General features: G+C 49.2%; 1 protein-coding gene and 1 pseudogene across 7 annotated transcripts in view; both read left to right on the forward strand.

Moving 5' to 3' along the window:
• ADAP2 (ArfGAP with dual PH domains 2) overlaps positions 1–14,577 on the forward strand; it is a 35,234-nt gene extending 20,657 nt beyond the window's left edge. For 3 of the 7 annotated variants that reach the window (XM_086686584.1, XM_086686579.1, XM_086686585.1), the window contains 5 exons: positions 3,147–3,230; positions 6,458–6,520; positions 7,848–7,925; positions 8,576–8,804; positions 9,974–10,984. In XM_086686584.1, the coding sequence (XP_086542710.1) occupies positions 3,147–3,230; positions 6,458–6,520; positions 7,848–7,925; positions 8,576–8,804; positions 9,974–10,062 (543 nt within the window). In that variant the 3' untranslated portion in view covers positions 10,063–10,984. Of the gene's footprint in view, positions 1–3,146; positions 3,231–6,457; positions 6,521–7,847; positions 7,926–8,575; positions 8,805–9,973; positions 10,985–14,451 lie in introns of those variants that run through there. The other 4 variants (XM_086686582.1, XM_086686580.1, XM_086686583.1 and 1 more) reach the window with 4 other exon arrangements.
• LOC112853997 (large ribosomal subunit protein uL13 pseudogene) lies at positions 14,515–15,199 on the forward strand (annotated as a pseudogene).
• Positions 15,200–16,037: the final 838 nt, after the last annotated feature.

Below are 16,037 nucleotides of genomic sequence, written 5' to 3' on the forward strand. Positions count from 1 at the left end.
AAGAGGCACCTGCTGATACCGTGTTGATGGGCTGTCAGTCATGCTCGGTCACACAGGAAGCATGTAAGTGGCCTAGTCTCGGGGGCGGGGCAGTCAAAAAGGCATTCCAGAGGAAAGAGTTTCTATTTAAAAATTATGTGAATATGTTGAAAAAGAGGACACTCAAATCAGCTTAAAGGGAGCATGAATGGGAAATATACAAGGGTGTTTATTTTAAGGGCAACAAATCTGGCTGGGCCTCCTGAGAGATTAGAGTCAAGAACTGTGGTGTGTGTGTGTGTGAGAGAGAGAGAGCCAGAGAGAGCAGTGAGCCCTCTTAACAGGAGCACATTGTTCTATGACACCTGAGGTGCAAGTATAGTACTTATTTATTTCTCTAAATTCAAGGACCCCCAGGGGCACCTGGCTGGTTCAGTTGGTTGAGTGTCCTACTTTATTTTTATTTTATTTTTTAACATTTATTTATTTTTGAGACAGAGAGAGACAGCATGAACAGGGGAGGGGCAGAGAGAGAGGGAGACACAGAATCTGAAACAGGCTGCAGGCTCTGAGCGGTCAGCACAGAGCCCGACGCGGGGCTCGAACTCACGGGCCGTGAGATCATGACCTGAGCCGAAGTTGGACGCTTAACCGACTGAGCCACCCAGGCACCCCGAGTGTCCTACTTTAGCTCAGGTCATGATCTCCCAGTTCATGAGTTCCAGCGCCTCACTGGGCTCTGTGCTGACAGCATGGGGCTGGCTTCTGATCCTCTGTCTCCCCCTTGCCCTCTACCCCTTCCCTGCTTGCACTCTCTCTCGCTCAAAAAAAAAAAATAAATAAAAATAAAAATAAACATTTAAATTCAAGGACCCCCATTCCCCAAAGTGGCAAGAAATCTAATATCAACCCTCTTTCTTGACTTCCTCCCTTGGTTTTACCAGAATCTTGGGACTGGGAGACATGGAGGAGAGCCCTGGTTCTTGGTCCATGGTGGGCTCTCTGCTGTTGCCCTGTGTCCACAATGGATGCCCGGGGCCACCCCTCTGTGCCAATCACTATACGAGGGCTTTTGCTGAGGTGCCCAAGGTCTCTGATACTTACAGTTTCTGGCCCCTCCCATTTGCCCAGTTGTAGAGCATCTGAAAGCTTGGGTCTGGCCATTCTCTTCCCTTCAGTGCCCCAGCCTCTCTGTTAGAGAGGCATAAATAGAAGCTGCAAACTCATGGCTGCAGGAGCCAGGTAGGTAATTGAAAAGTGAAGTGGATGGGGCACCTGGGTGGCTCAGTCCATTAACCATCCAAGTCTTGATTTCAGCTCAGGTCATGATCTCATGGTTTGTGAGATGGAGCCCCTCGTCAGGCTCTGTGCTGACAGCATGGAGCCTGCTTGGGATTCTCTCTCTCTCCCTCTCTCGCTGCCCCTCCCCTGCTCGCACACTCACTCTTTGTCTCAAAATAAACAAATAAACTTAAAAAAAAAAAAGTGAAGATGGCTAGAAGGCTATAAAGCAGGAAAACCTGTATAGAGGATTGAAGCAAACATAACTTCAGGAACCAAACAAACACGTATGCAGGTTGGATTTGGCCCCATGGTCTCCAGTTAGTGACCAAAGTGAAGGTCTGGGTGAGTCTTTTCTGGAATGGCCCCATTCCTTTGGTGTCTGGGAGCTGAGAAGTTTATTAATTCCCAGGCCAAGAGAGCTCTGAACTCTGGAATACTAGGCCAGTGTGCTTGGCTGGCAAGAGAGAAATGGTAATTATGTTGCATTCCTGGGAAACCATAGTCAATTTCTCAATCACCGTATTACATCAAGGTGTAGCACTGCAGCTATATGAACAATCTTTCGGCTCCCCCATTCCAAATTTTGGAGAAGGAACCTGGTAAGCCCATTTTAGCCTCTGCCTTGGCCCAGCCCTGGCCCAGTTGCTGTGGCCAAGAAGGGGAGGCTCTTAGCTGCAAATGTGGCTGCAATTGTGGGTGAGCGGTGAGTGGGTGAGAATGGGTGGGGTGGTTCTCACAGAAGCAGGGCTTGGACTGGGCAGAAACCCATTACAACAACTAAACTAAACTTGGGGATGAGTTGAAGCTCTGTGTGGGGGGAGGGAGGAGGGGTGGGCCGGGCAGAATGTGAGAGGACGAACAACATGATTGGGAGGGTTGCAAATGGTTTTTTATGGAGAGAGCTCAGAGGGCAAAGTAGTCATATTTTTCTCCTGAGGGTGGCAGAGAGGGCTCTAAGCTAGACACGGTTGCATTGTCAATGAGAAAATTGCTCTTGGAAAAAAAAAAAAAATCACTCTGGCTGTTGTGGGGGGGACCCATTGCAAAGCAGCAAAGCCAAGGCAGAGCTTGCTAGACAGGTGGTTCACCAGGTGAGCGACGATGGTGGCCCACACTCGAGGATGCATTCCCCCAGTGTGATACAAGTCCAAGCCGGCTTGGGCCCAAGTTACATGAGCATTTCTACCGGAGGAGAATCCCCAGGTGCACCTGCCCCCACTTGGGAGCCGATCTTCGACATCTGAGGACACTTGCTCCTCCAATTGTGTCCCACTGGCCAGCATCACATCACCAGAAAGCTTGTTAGGAATGCAGGATCTCAGGCCCCACCCACCCCCTAAACCCACTGGATCCAAATCTGCACTTTATTTTTTATTTTTTTTTTTCAACGTTTATTTATTTTTGGGACAGAGAGAGACAGAGCATGAACGGGGGAGGGGCAGAGAGAGAGGGAGACACAGAATCGGAAACAGGCTCCAGGCTCTGAGCCATCAGCCCAGAGCCTGACGCGGGGCTCGAACTCACGGACCGTGAGATCGTGACCTGGCTGAAGTCGGACGCTCAACCGACTGCGCCACCCAGGCGCCCCCAAATCTGCACTTTAAAGAGACCCTCAGGTGATTCTTATGCATATTAAGCCATTGCGGAACTCTAGTGCAGTTCACCTTCATCCTCCCCCGGGCTCTGGAGGTCTCCAAGTCAGAGGGTTCCCACCTGCTGGGGGGGGGAGCGTCTGGGCTCTGTGATCAGCGCACTGGCCGCTGAGCAGAACTGAGGGTGTGTGCATGTGCTGAACCTGAAGACCCTGCCTGCTTCCTGCCAGCGGACTCAGCCCCCCTCCCCCACTCCATCTCACAGGCTGATGTCCTCATTTTTCTCCGCAGGAGATAGTGGACTGGTTCAATGCCCTCCGTGCAGCCCGTCTGCAGTACCTAAAAACGGCCTTTCCTGAGCTCCCAGAGTCTGAGGTGAGCTAAATGTGGACCCCAGCCTCTGAGTCTCTTCCCTGCCACCTCTTTTCCTTGTCTGCTGACCCCCAAAATACTCAGAGGCTAGACTAGCTTTGTTTGTGGACAGGACCTCGAGATTTGGGGGTGGATACCTCAGAGGGAAACCAAAGACTCTTTCTTCAGGGGGTTTGGCCTCACACATGGCAAGGCAGCCTCCAAAATGCAGGTGAGACTCTCTCTTAGGGATGCATAGCCACTGTCCCTAGTGTCAAGGGGCTTGGGACTGGGGCATCTCTTTCTGACCCCTCCTCCCACTGAAATGTGCAAATGATCCTTCATGTGCTGCTTTCAAAGTGCTTTTCAGCCCCTTTTATCTTGTATTCCCTCATATCCAGTAATCCCTTGTAGCAACCAGTGAGATGGGGTAATCATTCCCATTTTATTGATGAGAAACTGAGTCCCAAGAAGGTCAAGTGAATACCCAAAGGTGCTCTTCCCATTCGAGTGTCCTCCCTTTGCCCTTTTGTGTTCTGGTCTCGGGAAGGTGATGGGATCTTCTCCATCACAGTTCTGACAGGAACAGTCTTCCTTCTGTGGCCAAGGTAACGGTGACCCTGAGAACTTCATTTTGGTTGTCCTCAGACATGTAGGGCATCTGTCTGCATCTCTCAGGTGTGTGGGGCAGAGGATGCTGCCTCGAGCCAGGAGGCTTGGGTTCTCAAGGATGCCCTGTCACTAACTCGCTCTTTGACAGCTGCTGGTTATGGCACTTCTCCAAGTATCGGTTCCCACATCTGTAAGACGGTGGTTGGTCTGGGTCATCTTCAGGGTTCCTTCCAGCTCTGGGGTGCTATGGGCTGGTGTCTGCTTTAGGCCCTGCTCTTAGAGGATTTTGTAAATGATGGGGGTGGAGATGCCATATTAATCCTGGAACTTTTTTTTTTTTTTTTGAGAGAGAGAGAGAAAGAGACAGACAGACAGACAGAGAGAGACGAAGAGAGAGAGGGAGAGAGAGAAAATCCCAAGCAGGCTCTGCGCTGTCAGCACAGAGCCTGATGTGGGGCTCGAACTCACAAATAATGAGATCGTGACCTGAGCCGAAATCAAGAGTCGGATGCACGACCAACTTAGCCACCCAGGTGCCCCCCCCACCGGTATTTTCTTATTCCAAACTGTTAGACCTTCCTTGAAAGCTTAAATTCTCCTTAATTCCACGGTTTTCAGGGAGCTAAGTTTTGGAAATGGGTGTCCACTCCAGGCTTGGTGATGCACCGAGATCACAACTCCCTGGGAGCGATTCCAGCCAAGGGTCAAGACCTTCCGGGTCTGCAGAGTCAGCACCCAGCATGGGTGAATGCACGCTCTGCAAGGAAGGCGTTGTGGGTGCTGCCTGCTGACTGGAGATCTTGGAGGACAAAGTGCAGACTCTCAGCCTGAGTCATTGGGCTGACTCTCCAACTTTGCTGACCCCTGCAGAGGAAATTGGTCTTTGGCCAACTCCTCAATGTCCTCTTGCCTCCCCTCACCCACTGTTGATCTCCACCGCCTCCCCCCCCCCCCCCATCTCTCTGTTGCCTTAACTCCTGCTGTGCCCAGGTATGTGTGAGGTTCTGGACAACTGCCTGGACCTGCCTCAAGCTTAGGGATGCAAAGGTCAGACAGCTGAGAGTTCCAGTGCGGAACGTGGTTCTAGACTAAGAAACGTGTGGCCTCTGAAGTCACAGAAGCTGATGTGTTACCTGGGACACATCACCTCACCTCTCTGAGCCTCGGGTTGCTCCTCTGTCACCATGGGGACAGCGCCTACTTTCCAGGGCTGTTGTGAGAATCGAGTGAGCCAAGGCTTCTGAGGTACAGCAAGCAGCACTCCATCCATGTGATCTGCCTTCTTCTGGTTGTTTCCCTAGGCCTAGCCCAGCCTTGTCCTGGCTCAGGTTCAGACTATTAAGCAGCTTGGGACTCTCTTTTCCAAATGAAGGAACTAAGGCCTGCAGAATGTATTTTAGGGAAAGGGGAGTTTATTTTCTTCACAGTTTTCTTCCTTTCAGACTTCCCAGACTTTACTTCCCCTTTGTCCCGTCCTGGGCTCTGGAGCTCTGGAGAACCCCCTCTGCCCTCGGAAGCCTGGGCTGTCATTGGAAGCTCTAGGCTTGCCAGTTTGACCCCCTAGGGTATAGGGGGCCAGCTTAATTCCTGGAAACCTCTCTGAGCACAGGTTGGCAAGCCGGAAGGGCTCCTGGAGATCACACAATCCAGTCTCCTTATTACTCAGGGGACATGGGCCCAGAGAGGGATAAGGTCTTACCAAGGTCATACACCTTGTCAAGGTCAGAACTGCAGCTAGATCCCAGGTCCCCCTGCTCCTAGTCCAGAACTTTCTCTGCTTGCCTACTCTGCTACCATCTCCTGTGGGCCTGCGTCAGAATCCCCAGTAAGGACCAGGTCTTGGCCGGGGGCCTGGCCAGAGGGCTCTGGCATGTTTATGCTCAGTGTCATGGTGAAGTGGCGGGAGAACCACGAGTGTCTGTCTAGCGTCTGGCAGCCCTAGGTGTGAATCCCAGCTTTCTGTCCTACCAGCAGCCTGACTCAGGGAAAATCCCCAACCACGTCTCTGGGGCCTGGTGTGTTCAGATGTCCAGCAAAGATAAAAATATCCACCTCGCGGAGCGCCTGGGTGGCTCAGTTGGTTAAGCCTCCGACTTCGGCTCAGGCCATGATCTCGCGGTTCATGAGTTCGAGCCCCGCGTCGGCCTCTGGGCTGACAGCTTAGAGCCTGGAGCCTGCTTCTGTGTGTGTGTCTCTCTCTGTCCCTCCCCTGCTCGTACTCTGTCTCTTAAAATAAATAAAACATTTACAAAATTAAAGACAAAAAAACCCACCTCACTCGGTGGTTGAGAAGGGCACCCAGAGCCTGACACAGAGTAGACCCTCAGAATATGCCCCCTGATGACACCGGGAGGGTCTCCTCAGAGCCTCGCCGATGTCTACCTCTTGGGGATACTGAAGGAATCCTTAGACTAAGTCCTTAAACCAAGATTCGGCTCTGCCGGTAAGCTCTGCAAACATCTGAGATGCTGTCGTCTGCCTCTGGTGAAATGTTAATATTGCACCCATCCCACGTTCCAAATATAGCCCCGTGAACCACGAGCACACATCCTTCCCCATTCCAAACTTCCCCTTTGTTGGGGAGCCTTGAGCCCCTGGCATGTGAGTCAGGGGTTCAGTGTATGTCTCTCTTCCCCCAGCTCGTGCCCCTCATCACCAGGAACTACCTCAAACAAGGCTTCATGGAAAAGACGGGCCCAAAGGTACATTTCATCGCTCTCTGTGGGACTCACAGGGCCCTGGTTCCAGTAGGCAGTGGGGCAGGATTTGGGAAGTAGGAAAGTGGGGACCTAGGGGGGTGGGAAGAGGAAGGGAAGTAACCCAGTGTTTGTGAGTTCTTGGGGCCAAAGACCAAGTGGAGACTGGTGAGCTGGTATGTGGTCCAGCATCGTGCTGGCGCATCTCCCGACCCGTGGGCATCCCCTCCTTTATCAGCATCACCGGCAGCTTCTTTCTCCTTGGCTCCATCTAATTGAGTCGACTCCTGGGAGAGCAGAGCTGAAAAGGGACTCTTTGGGGGACAGCTTTTGCACTTGCCAGAACCCTCGTGTGCTTGGTGCTGGGGACCTACCGGGACCATCCGTCCAAGTGAGACGGGGGCTCGTGATTGGTCTGAGAAAACACACCTCTGCACACACAGGGACACACCCCTCCCCAGCACACACCCCCTCCCTCCAACTCAGCCCCTGCTCTTTCACTGAACCTGCCCTAACCCCCAGTGTTGCTCATCTGCACTCATCTGTGAAGGCAGGGAAGCCTGGCCGCTCCTGGACCTCCCTTGGAGGCCTGTGGTGAGGGTATCTAAGCCCCCTCCTGGGTGCTGAGAAGGGTGAGGCTCCAAGCCAGGAGTCTGGCTGGTGAGGGTCCTGGTGATTGGAAGGGGAGGAAGAGGGGAAGGGAGGAGGAGAAGGGAAAGCAGAGGGAGCCCCCTAAAACAAAACAAAACAAAACAAAGCAAAACAAAACAAGACAAAACAAACTCCCAAAGCAGCAGCAACTCAATGCTTTTTGATTTTTTAAAGGTGTACTATGTTGACCAGATGGTTGTCAAGACTGCGGTGGAAGGGGTTAGGCAATCGGTGTGAAAGAAAGCCCCTGGGCAGCTTAACAAGGACTGGAAGGGTTGCACATTGTGTTTTCTGCCTTCACCAGCCAATGGCACAGCCAGTCCTCGGTGATTCTTGCCGGGGGCTTTCTTTCCCCTGACCTCGGGTGCAGTTCGGCCAAGGCCAGCGCTTTCAGCATTGCTGAGCAGTGACTACTTCTGATTTCCCCAGCTTCCTTTTTCTGAGACTTCTTGTCCACAACCTGAGAAGGAGGAGGGCGCCTCTTCCTACCCACAGCAGCACCCAGAGGCACGGGGCGCAGCTGGCAGGGGGTGAGAGGGTGGGCAGAGCCTTCAGGGAGGAGCCCTGGGGTGTCTGAGGGGGAGGGGACTGGCCAGCTCCGGAGGTGTAGCCCAGGCCGGCTCTCTGACCTCTTTGCTACCCCCACTCGGCTGACCCTGGTATGAGGTTCCCTCTTTTGCAGCAGAGAGAACCTTTCAAGAAAAGGTGGTTCGCCCTGGATCCCCAGGAGCGGAGGCTGCTCTATTACAAGAACCCACTGGTAAGAGCCACTGCCGGCCCCTCTCCAATGCACCCCCAAGCAGAGGAGGGGTCAGTACTAGCCGGGGACCGTGGGGGAAGCTACAGGGCTGGAGAAGCCTAGCGAGGGACACACCTCCACCTTTGCTTGCCTCCAAGTCATCTCCCGGGCGTGGAGCTATTCTCTCTCGCCTTGCCGGAAGTCGTGTATCCTAAATGCTGCCAATGCAGCTAAACAGGTCATTTCTCGTCCTCCAGTTTCCAGTGCTCACTTGTCACCAGGAGGCTAGTGGTTAGGACTGTGGGCTTTAGAACTTTCAGCCCTGCCACTTCGTGGTATGCCTTGGGCAGAGCACTTAAATCTCTGTGCCTCGGTTTCTTCCTCAGAGGTTGCCATGAGGATTGTATTAGTTACTTAAGGTAAACCGCTTGAAATCTTGGGGCATATAAGCTGTCCATAAATGTCAAGTATTATTTTAACAGATCACATGTGTGATTTATGGCTTTTTTACCCTTTCACATTCTGGGTCCCACCAAACAAATCCCCAGCAGAGACCCCTGCCATGCACATAAAACACCTCTTTCTAAAATAGAGCTGGGGAGATGGCAGGGCTGCAGGTGTCTCTCTGCCCCAGGTGTGGCCTCTGATGACCACACATCTTCTATTTCCAGGATGCCTTTGAACAGGGCCAGGTTTTTCTTGGGAGCAACGAGCAGGGGTATGATGTATATGAAGACCTGCCCAAGGGCGTCCGAGGGAACCGCTGGAAAGCTGGCCTCACCATCATCACCCCTGAGCGGAGGTTCGTCTTCACCTGCCCCAGCGAGAAGGAGCAGCGGGAATGGCTGGAGAGCTTTCAGGATGTCCTCTCCCGCCCCCTGACGCCCCTCAACCTCCTCGGTAAGACACACGCACGGCCTGGGGTTGGTCCTTTTGGCCAAAGGCAGAAAGGGGCCTCGTGGGGTTCAGCCGTGAGCCCTGAAGCCGAGGTCATGGCTTTTCCCATTTTCTTCTCTTCCTGCCAAAGAAAAGTACAGACAGTGCACATTATTATCAGAAAGCCCTCTCCGTCCGTGCAAAGTTCCTCTGTGGGGAGCCCTATCCCAGAACCGCTGTGTCCAGGAACCAGCAGCTTCTCTCTCTGTCCACCCTCCCCCACCCCTCCCAGTCCCTCTCCTCCTGAGAAAACCCTGGCCTATTATTATTAGCTAAGGTCACACCCACTGGGCAGCCCCCGCCCCCCAGTCTTGGGTTCCTCCCTACCCACAGAGGGAAGGCTATTTTTAGCACCCTTCTTTTCTCTGGATCCTCCCTTCTGTCTGCTTCTCTCCTCCTCCCCTTCACCCCAGATGTGTTAGAAGTAGGTTTCTTTGTGGGTGACAGCTCTGTGAAAAACAGGAAGACATTCTGAGTTAGGGCAGGAAACTTCTGGCCCAGGGCCTGGTTTGGGGGCACCAGGGAGAACTTCTGTGTTTGGAAAAGTACAGAGTGAGTGAGTGGGTGACCCCACATGGGCGCTTAGGAGAAACCCTTGTGCCCTTTGAATCTGACCAGTATAAAACACACACTTTTCACTTTCCAAAATTTTTTTTTTATGTTTATTTTTTATTTTTGAGAGGGAGACAGAGACAGAGGCAGAGAGCACACACAAGCAGGGGAGGGGCAAAGAGTGAGAAAGGGAGACACGGAACCTGAAGCAGGCTCCAGGCTCTGAGCTGTCAGCACAGAGCCTGATGCGGGGCTCGAACCCACGGACTGTGAGTTCATGACCTGAGCCAAAGTCTGGCGCTTAACCGGCTAAGCCACCCAGGCGCCCCTTCACTTTCCAAAATCTTAAAACCAAGAGCCTAAGAAGCGGACTTGGAAGTTGTTGGCGAAGGGCGTCAGCTGGTGCTTCCTTTTCCCCATGGGCCTGTGTGTCTGAGTCTCGAAGTTTCTGTGTCTCTCACTCTCTGCTTTTCTCTCCTTGTCTGGTGTGTGTGTCCCCTCTGTCTCGCACCCTTTTGGTCGGTTTTTCATTCTTGTTCACTGTCATTGTGCTCTGTCCCCTCGCTGTCCCTTCTCTCCAGTGGGACTGCATTGCCGTGGTTATTGGCTCAGCTCTCTCCTTGTTCCTCTGGCAGCTGCGTCAACAGAGGGCAGCCACGGCCGCAGGTGACCCATCAGCTGAGGAGCTGGCCACTGGTCACCCGGAGCTTGTGGTGGGAAGGACAAGTTCTCACCTTGGCCTTGGTTGCCCAGCTGGAGGGCCCCATAGGCAACAGCCATCGCCGGCCATGAACTCTGCCAAGACTGAAGCTTTGGCCTTGACCTCTTGGCTCCCCAGGCCTTCCCACTGCCCAGCCCTGGGGGTCTTGGGACTCTGGCACATGTCCTCAAGGCCCAGGACATCTGAAATGAAGGCACCGCAATGGAAAGCCACCCACCGTGTCATGCAAGTGGCATTTTTGCTCAAAGAGAAAAAAAGTTTAATCTGGATCTAACCATGAGGAACTAATCAGACAAATTCACATTAGAGACATTCTCTGAAACAGCTGGCCTGGACTCTTCAAAAGTGTCAGTATCATGAAAGATAAAGTAGTGAGGAAAGGGTTCTAGATTTAAAAAGACTAAGGGAGGCAAGAAAATGCAATTCATGATTCTTGACTGGATCCTGGATTTTTATGATTAATTTTTTTAAAGATTTTTATTTGTAAGTAATCTCTACACCCAACGTGGGGTTCAACCTTACAACCCCGAGATCAGGAGTCGCACACTCTCCTGACTGAGCCAGCCAGGCTCCCCTGGATCCTGGATTTTTACAAAGCAGCTATAAAAGACATAATGGAGATAACTGGGGAAGTTTGAACATGGATGTATACTAGCCAAGAGTGTTGTAAAACTGATAATTATGTTGTATTTGTGTAGATTGTTCTTGTTCTTCAGGGATACGTGCTGAAGTGTTCAGGGATAAAGTGTAATAATTTTTAGTCTACAACTGTCTCTGAAATGGTTTGGCAAAGAATAAGTGTATGTGTACATGTATATATAGAGTATAGACATATATATATGTGTATATATAGTGTATATATACATATATATATATAGTGTGTGTGTGTATATATATCTTATATATATATGTGTGTGTGTGTGTATATGTATCTTATATATAAGATACATATATATATGTATATAAGATAGGATATATATCATATATATATATATATATATATATATATATATATATATATAAGATAGGAAATATATATACAGGGAAAGAGCTAGAGAAAGCGAGCCACTGTGCAACATGTTAGCAGCTGATGAATCCAGGTGAAGTATAGATGAGTCTCTATTGTCCTTTTTGTGTATACTTTCTAGAGATTCAAAAGTGTTTAAACTTAAAAGTTGGAAGTGGGGGAAACTTTTAAAGAGACCATCCACTTCTCACTCTTCCAAAGCACTGTTTTTTCTACATGAATCAAAAATGTCCGTGGGAAAGTCCCATCTTTGTGCACATCTGAGAAGAAATTAAAACCCAGATTAATAAACAGAACAAAACAAAACTTTCTGGGAAGAAAGAAGCAAGCCAAGGAGAACCCCACTGGACCCCAGAGCAGAGAGAGAGCCATCCAGTCGGCGTGCCAGCTCTGGCTTTGCCACTAACTTGAGATTGTTGGACACTCACTTTCCTTCCTATGTACCTTGGTTTTTCGCTTTCAAATGAGGAAGTTGTACTAACTATTGAAATGCAATGCAAGCAACGCATACTTTTGAGCACCCCCCCCCCCCCCCCGCCAGGTTCTGTGCCAAGCCCTGGGAACAGGGCAGGAACCAGATGGTACCTGCTGTCCCAGATTACAGGCTTCTGGAAGGCAACTCTTATACAGGGTGGGACAATGGCACGCGTGTCCAGAAAGGAAAATGCAGGCTGCTGTGGGAGCATGCAACACAGGGTTACCCCTAAGGAGGGGGAGGGGAGGGCCTCCGTCCTCTCCAGAAAGTGATGTTAAGTTGAAACCTTAAAAGTATTTAGAGGTTAGTCAAAGGGAAGAGGGTGAGGAAAACGCTCGTCTGAGGGAAAAAAATGTTCAAAGGCCCTTAGATGGCAAAGAGGAACCGAAAGAAACTTGGGAAGGCTGAAATGTTAGAGAAATAGATCACCGAGGTCCCAGCTCTATGATTCTTTGTTCTTCAGGTCACATGCAGAAAGACACTTAGTGTTCTCTCTTCATTTTGGTGGAGACCCAGAGGGCTGGGAGCGTCTTATTCTCTGCTTTTTGTGGGGGTTTCCTATGGATCCCCCAGAGGGCTAGCAAAGTTATTGGAGTGTCTTTGTTGAGGCTTCCTGACAGCCCAGACATGATGTGGGTGCTCCCTCTTCTGGCTCCTAAAGCACCTTGAAAATGTCTGTTTCAACACCTGCTGGGTTGTATATTAAGGGTCTGCTTTTTTTTTTTTTTTTTTTTTAAATTACCCATGAGCTCTGTCTAGAGAGGAAGAAAGAAATACACAGGCAGTAACACAGCTAGCTACCTGGCGTTAAGAAGGAAAGTCACATGATCAGACTTGAAATTGAGGAAAACAACACAGCAGCGTAGCATAGGAGTAGGAAGCAGAGAGACTAATTGGGAAGCCACTGCAGTAATCACAAGCATCATTGTAATGTGTAATTGTGGGCCTGCACCCCAGCTCTCCTTCCCATCTCTTCTTTCCTAAACCTTCTTCTCTTGTCCAGAAATGAAAGCCATACCTCTTACCCACCTTAAACCTTACTGGAGTACATTGCTTGAAGGCGTAAAAATCACTGGGATGCCAAATAAAGAAACCATTTGGGGGCGCCTGGGTGGCTCAGTCGGTTGAACATCCGACTTCGGCTCAGGTCATGATCTCATGGCTCCATGAGTTCGAGCCCTGCGTCAGGCTCTGTGCTGACAGCTCAGAGCCTGAAGCCTGCTTCAGATTCTGTGTCTCCTTCTCTCTCTGCCCCTCCCCTGCTCACGCTTTGTCTCACTCTGTTTCTCAAAAATAAATAAATGTAAAAAAAAAAAATTTAAGAAACCATTTGAAAGAGTGACAAGCCTTTTTTTTTTTACATTTTAGTTTTTTACATTGACATTTCTTTTGTATTGTTCTATAAATGTTGATATATATATATATATATATATATATATATATATATATATATAGCCTCATACCACCCCATTCAGAATAAAGAATGGTTACATCACCTTAAAAACTCCCTAGTGTACCTCTTTCTAGACACACCCTTCCCCTGCCCCCTGGCAACCACTGCTCTGTTCTTCATCAGTCCAGATTTATGATTTTGGAGATGTCATATAAATGGCATCATTCATATGTAATATTTTTTACATCATATGTGATTTTTGAGACTGGCTTCTTTCATATAACATCCCTGAGATTCATCCAAGTCATTGCATGTATCAACAATTCTTCCCCGTTGTTGCTGAGTAGTATTGCATTGGATGGACGTACCACAGTTTGTTTACTCAATGGAATAGTACTCAGCAATAAAAAGGAGCGAATTGTGGATACACACAACAATATTGGAGTGAAACTGCCAGGTCATGTGGTAGATGTATGTTTACCTTTATAACAAACTGTCAAACTGTTTTCCAGAGCAGGCCATTTCACATTTCCGGTAGCAACGTATGAGAGTTCTAGTTACTCTGCCCAGAAGTTCAATGGTCTGTTGTGCCACAGAACCAGGCAGAGAGTTCCAGTCATTCTGTATCTTCACCAGCACTTGGTATTGTCAGTATTCTTAATTTTAGTAGTTTTCAGTAGATATGTAGTGTTATCTCTGTGGTTTTCATTTGCATTTCTCTAGCGGTTGATGATGCTGAACATCTTTTCATGTGCTTATCTGCCAACTTTATATCTTTGGAGAAGTGACTGTACCTATGTCTCATTTTTCAAAAAAATTTTTTTTTTATTTTTGAGAGAGAGAGAGAGACAGAAAGAGAGAGGGAGAGGGAGGGGCAGAGAGAAGGGAGACAGAGGATCCCAAGCAGGTCTGCGCTGACAGCAGAGAGCCTGGTGTGAGGCTTGAACTCATGAACTGGGAGATCATGATCTGAGCCAAAGTCTGACACTTAACTGACTGAGCCACCTGGGGACCCCCATATCTCATTTTTTAATTGCATCATTTTAATTGCATCATTTAATTGCATCATTTAATTGCAAAAAAAATTCTTTGTTTTAATTTTTAAATTTAGAGAGCGTGCCTGTGAGTGGGGGAGAGGCAGAGAGAGAAAGATTGCTCAGCAGGCTCCATGCCCAGCATGAAGCCCATGGTGGAGCTTGATCCCACTACTCTGGGATCATGACCTGAGCTGAAATCAAGAGTTGAATGCTCAACTGAATGAGCCACCCAGGCACCCCAGGGGTACTTTATACTTTCTTGATGCTAGTCCTTTGACAAACATGGGATGTGCAAATATTTTCCCCCAATTTTGTTAACAGTTTTTCCCCATTCTCTTAACAGTGCCAGTGAAGGCTTCTTAAGGCATTGAGGTCAGGGTTTACGACTTCCTTTGTTTTTTTGCAGATTTTTGTTGGTGACAAAGTTTGGCATTAAAAATGGGGTGTTTTCCCCAGGCAGCTGCTTACGATGGAGGAGGGGCAGGTCCTGGGGCTCAATGGCGGGGGCCATCTCCTGGGCCACCTGGAAGCCACTGTGTCTAAACAGGTGCTGCCGGGCTGGGAGGTTGTAGTGGTGTGCTATGAGGGCATCAGCACTTCTGGCAATTTCCACAAAAACATAAAGTACCTGGCTTTCCTCCACAAGCCGCTGAGCCTCAACCCATCCCATGGCCCATCCCCAGAGCCCAGCCGCATCTTCTGGAGGACAGTGTAAGGCACGCTGCCCCACAGGACCATGGGAGGCCAGGCTTCCCTGGACCGCCTCAATGTGTTTGATGGGATCTTGCCACCCTATGACAAGAAAAAGGGCATGGTGGTTCCCGGTGCCCTCAAGGTTGTGCGTCTGAAGCCTACACGAACATTTCCTTACCTGAGCACCTGGCTCATGAGGTGGGCTGGAAGTACCAGGCTGTAACAGCCACCCTGGAGGAGAAGAGGAAGGAGAAGTCCAAGATCCATTACGGGAAGAAAAAGCATCTCATGAGGCTACAGAAACAGGCCAAAAACAATGTGAAGAAGAAGACCGACAAATACACAGAAGTCCTTGAGGCCCACGGACTCCTGGTCTGAGCCCAATGAAATTGTTTATTCCTCAATAAATAAGTGAGGGAAGGAATGAATGAATACACAAACAAATAAATATTAAAATAGGGTGCTTGGGCTTATATTTGGATATTTTGAATTCACATAAAGTGGAGTGGAAATAAGGATGATGTACATTTAATGACTTCTTCCCCTGACAAAATATACTTTGTCCCTGAAGGAATCCAGTAAGGGCAAAGCACTGATAGATGTTAATGGCAGTCATACTGCCATTTCGTCCAGTGCACAAATTCAGGAGCTTGTCCTTTCCCATCTTTCTTAACATTGGAACCCAGTGTCACAGTGATGTGGATCAGCACATCTGTTTGAATTTAACAATGATGTCAGACTCTCCGACAGAAAATGAGCCTTGTTCATGGGTCTTTACATCTAGGGCTGACTACCCACCCCTACCCCTTTCTGGTAACCATTGCATGTTTTTGCATGTAACTTTTAGGAAGTGTCCAGGAAGACATTTGAAGAGCATTGGTTAATCTGCTCTTTCAAGAAACTTAGGTGTCTCGTAGAGAAGAGAAGGAGAGGTGGCTAGAGGATGCTTCTCTCAAAGATTTTATTTAATGAAAAAAAATTTCTTGAACGTTTATTTGTTTTTGAGAGAGAGAAGAGAAAGAGAGAGTGCGAGCGAGGGAAGGACAGAGAATGGGAGACACGGAATCCAAAGCAGGCTGCAGGCTCTGAGCTGTCAGCACAGAGCCTGACCCGGGGCTCGAATCCACGAACCGTGAGATCATGACCTGAGCCGAAGTCGGGCGTTTAACCTACTGAGCTACCCAGGTGCCCCTTCAAAAATTTTATTTTTTAAGATGGAAAATTTGAGCATGTGTCTTTGGTATTGTGTCTATATTTCAGAAAAGACAGGCGTGGAGAAGCTGAGTTTACTACAAATGA

Source organism: Puma concolor, chromosome E1, assembly GCF_028749965.1.
Source record: "Puma concolor isolate L17-30 chromosome E1, mPumCon1.1.hap2, whole genome shotgun sequence".
In the NCBI taxonomy this organism is placed as follows: Eukaryota; Metazoa; Chordata; class Mammalia; order Carnivora; family Felidae; genus Puma; species Puma concolor.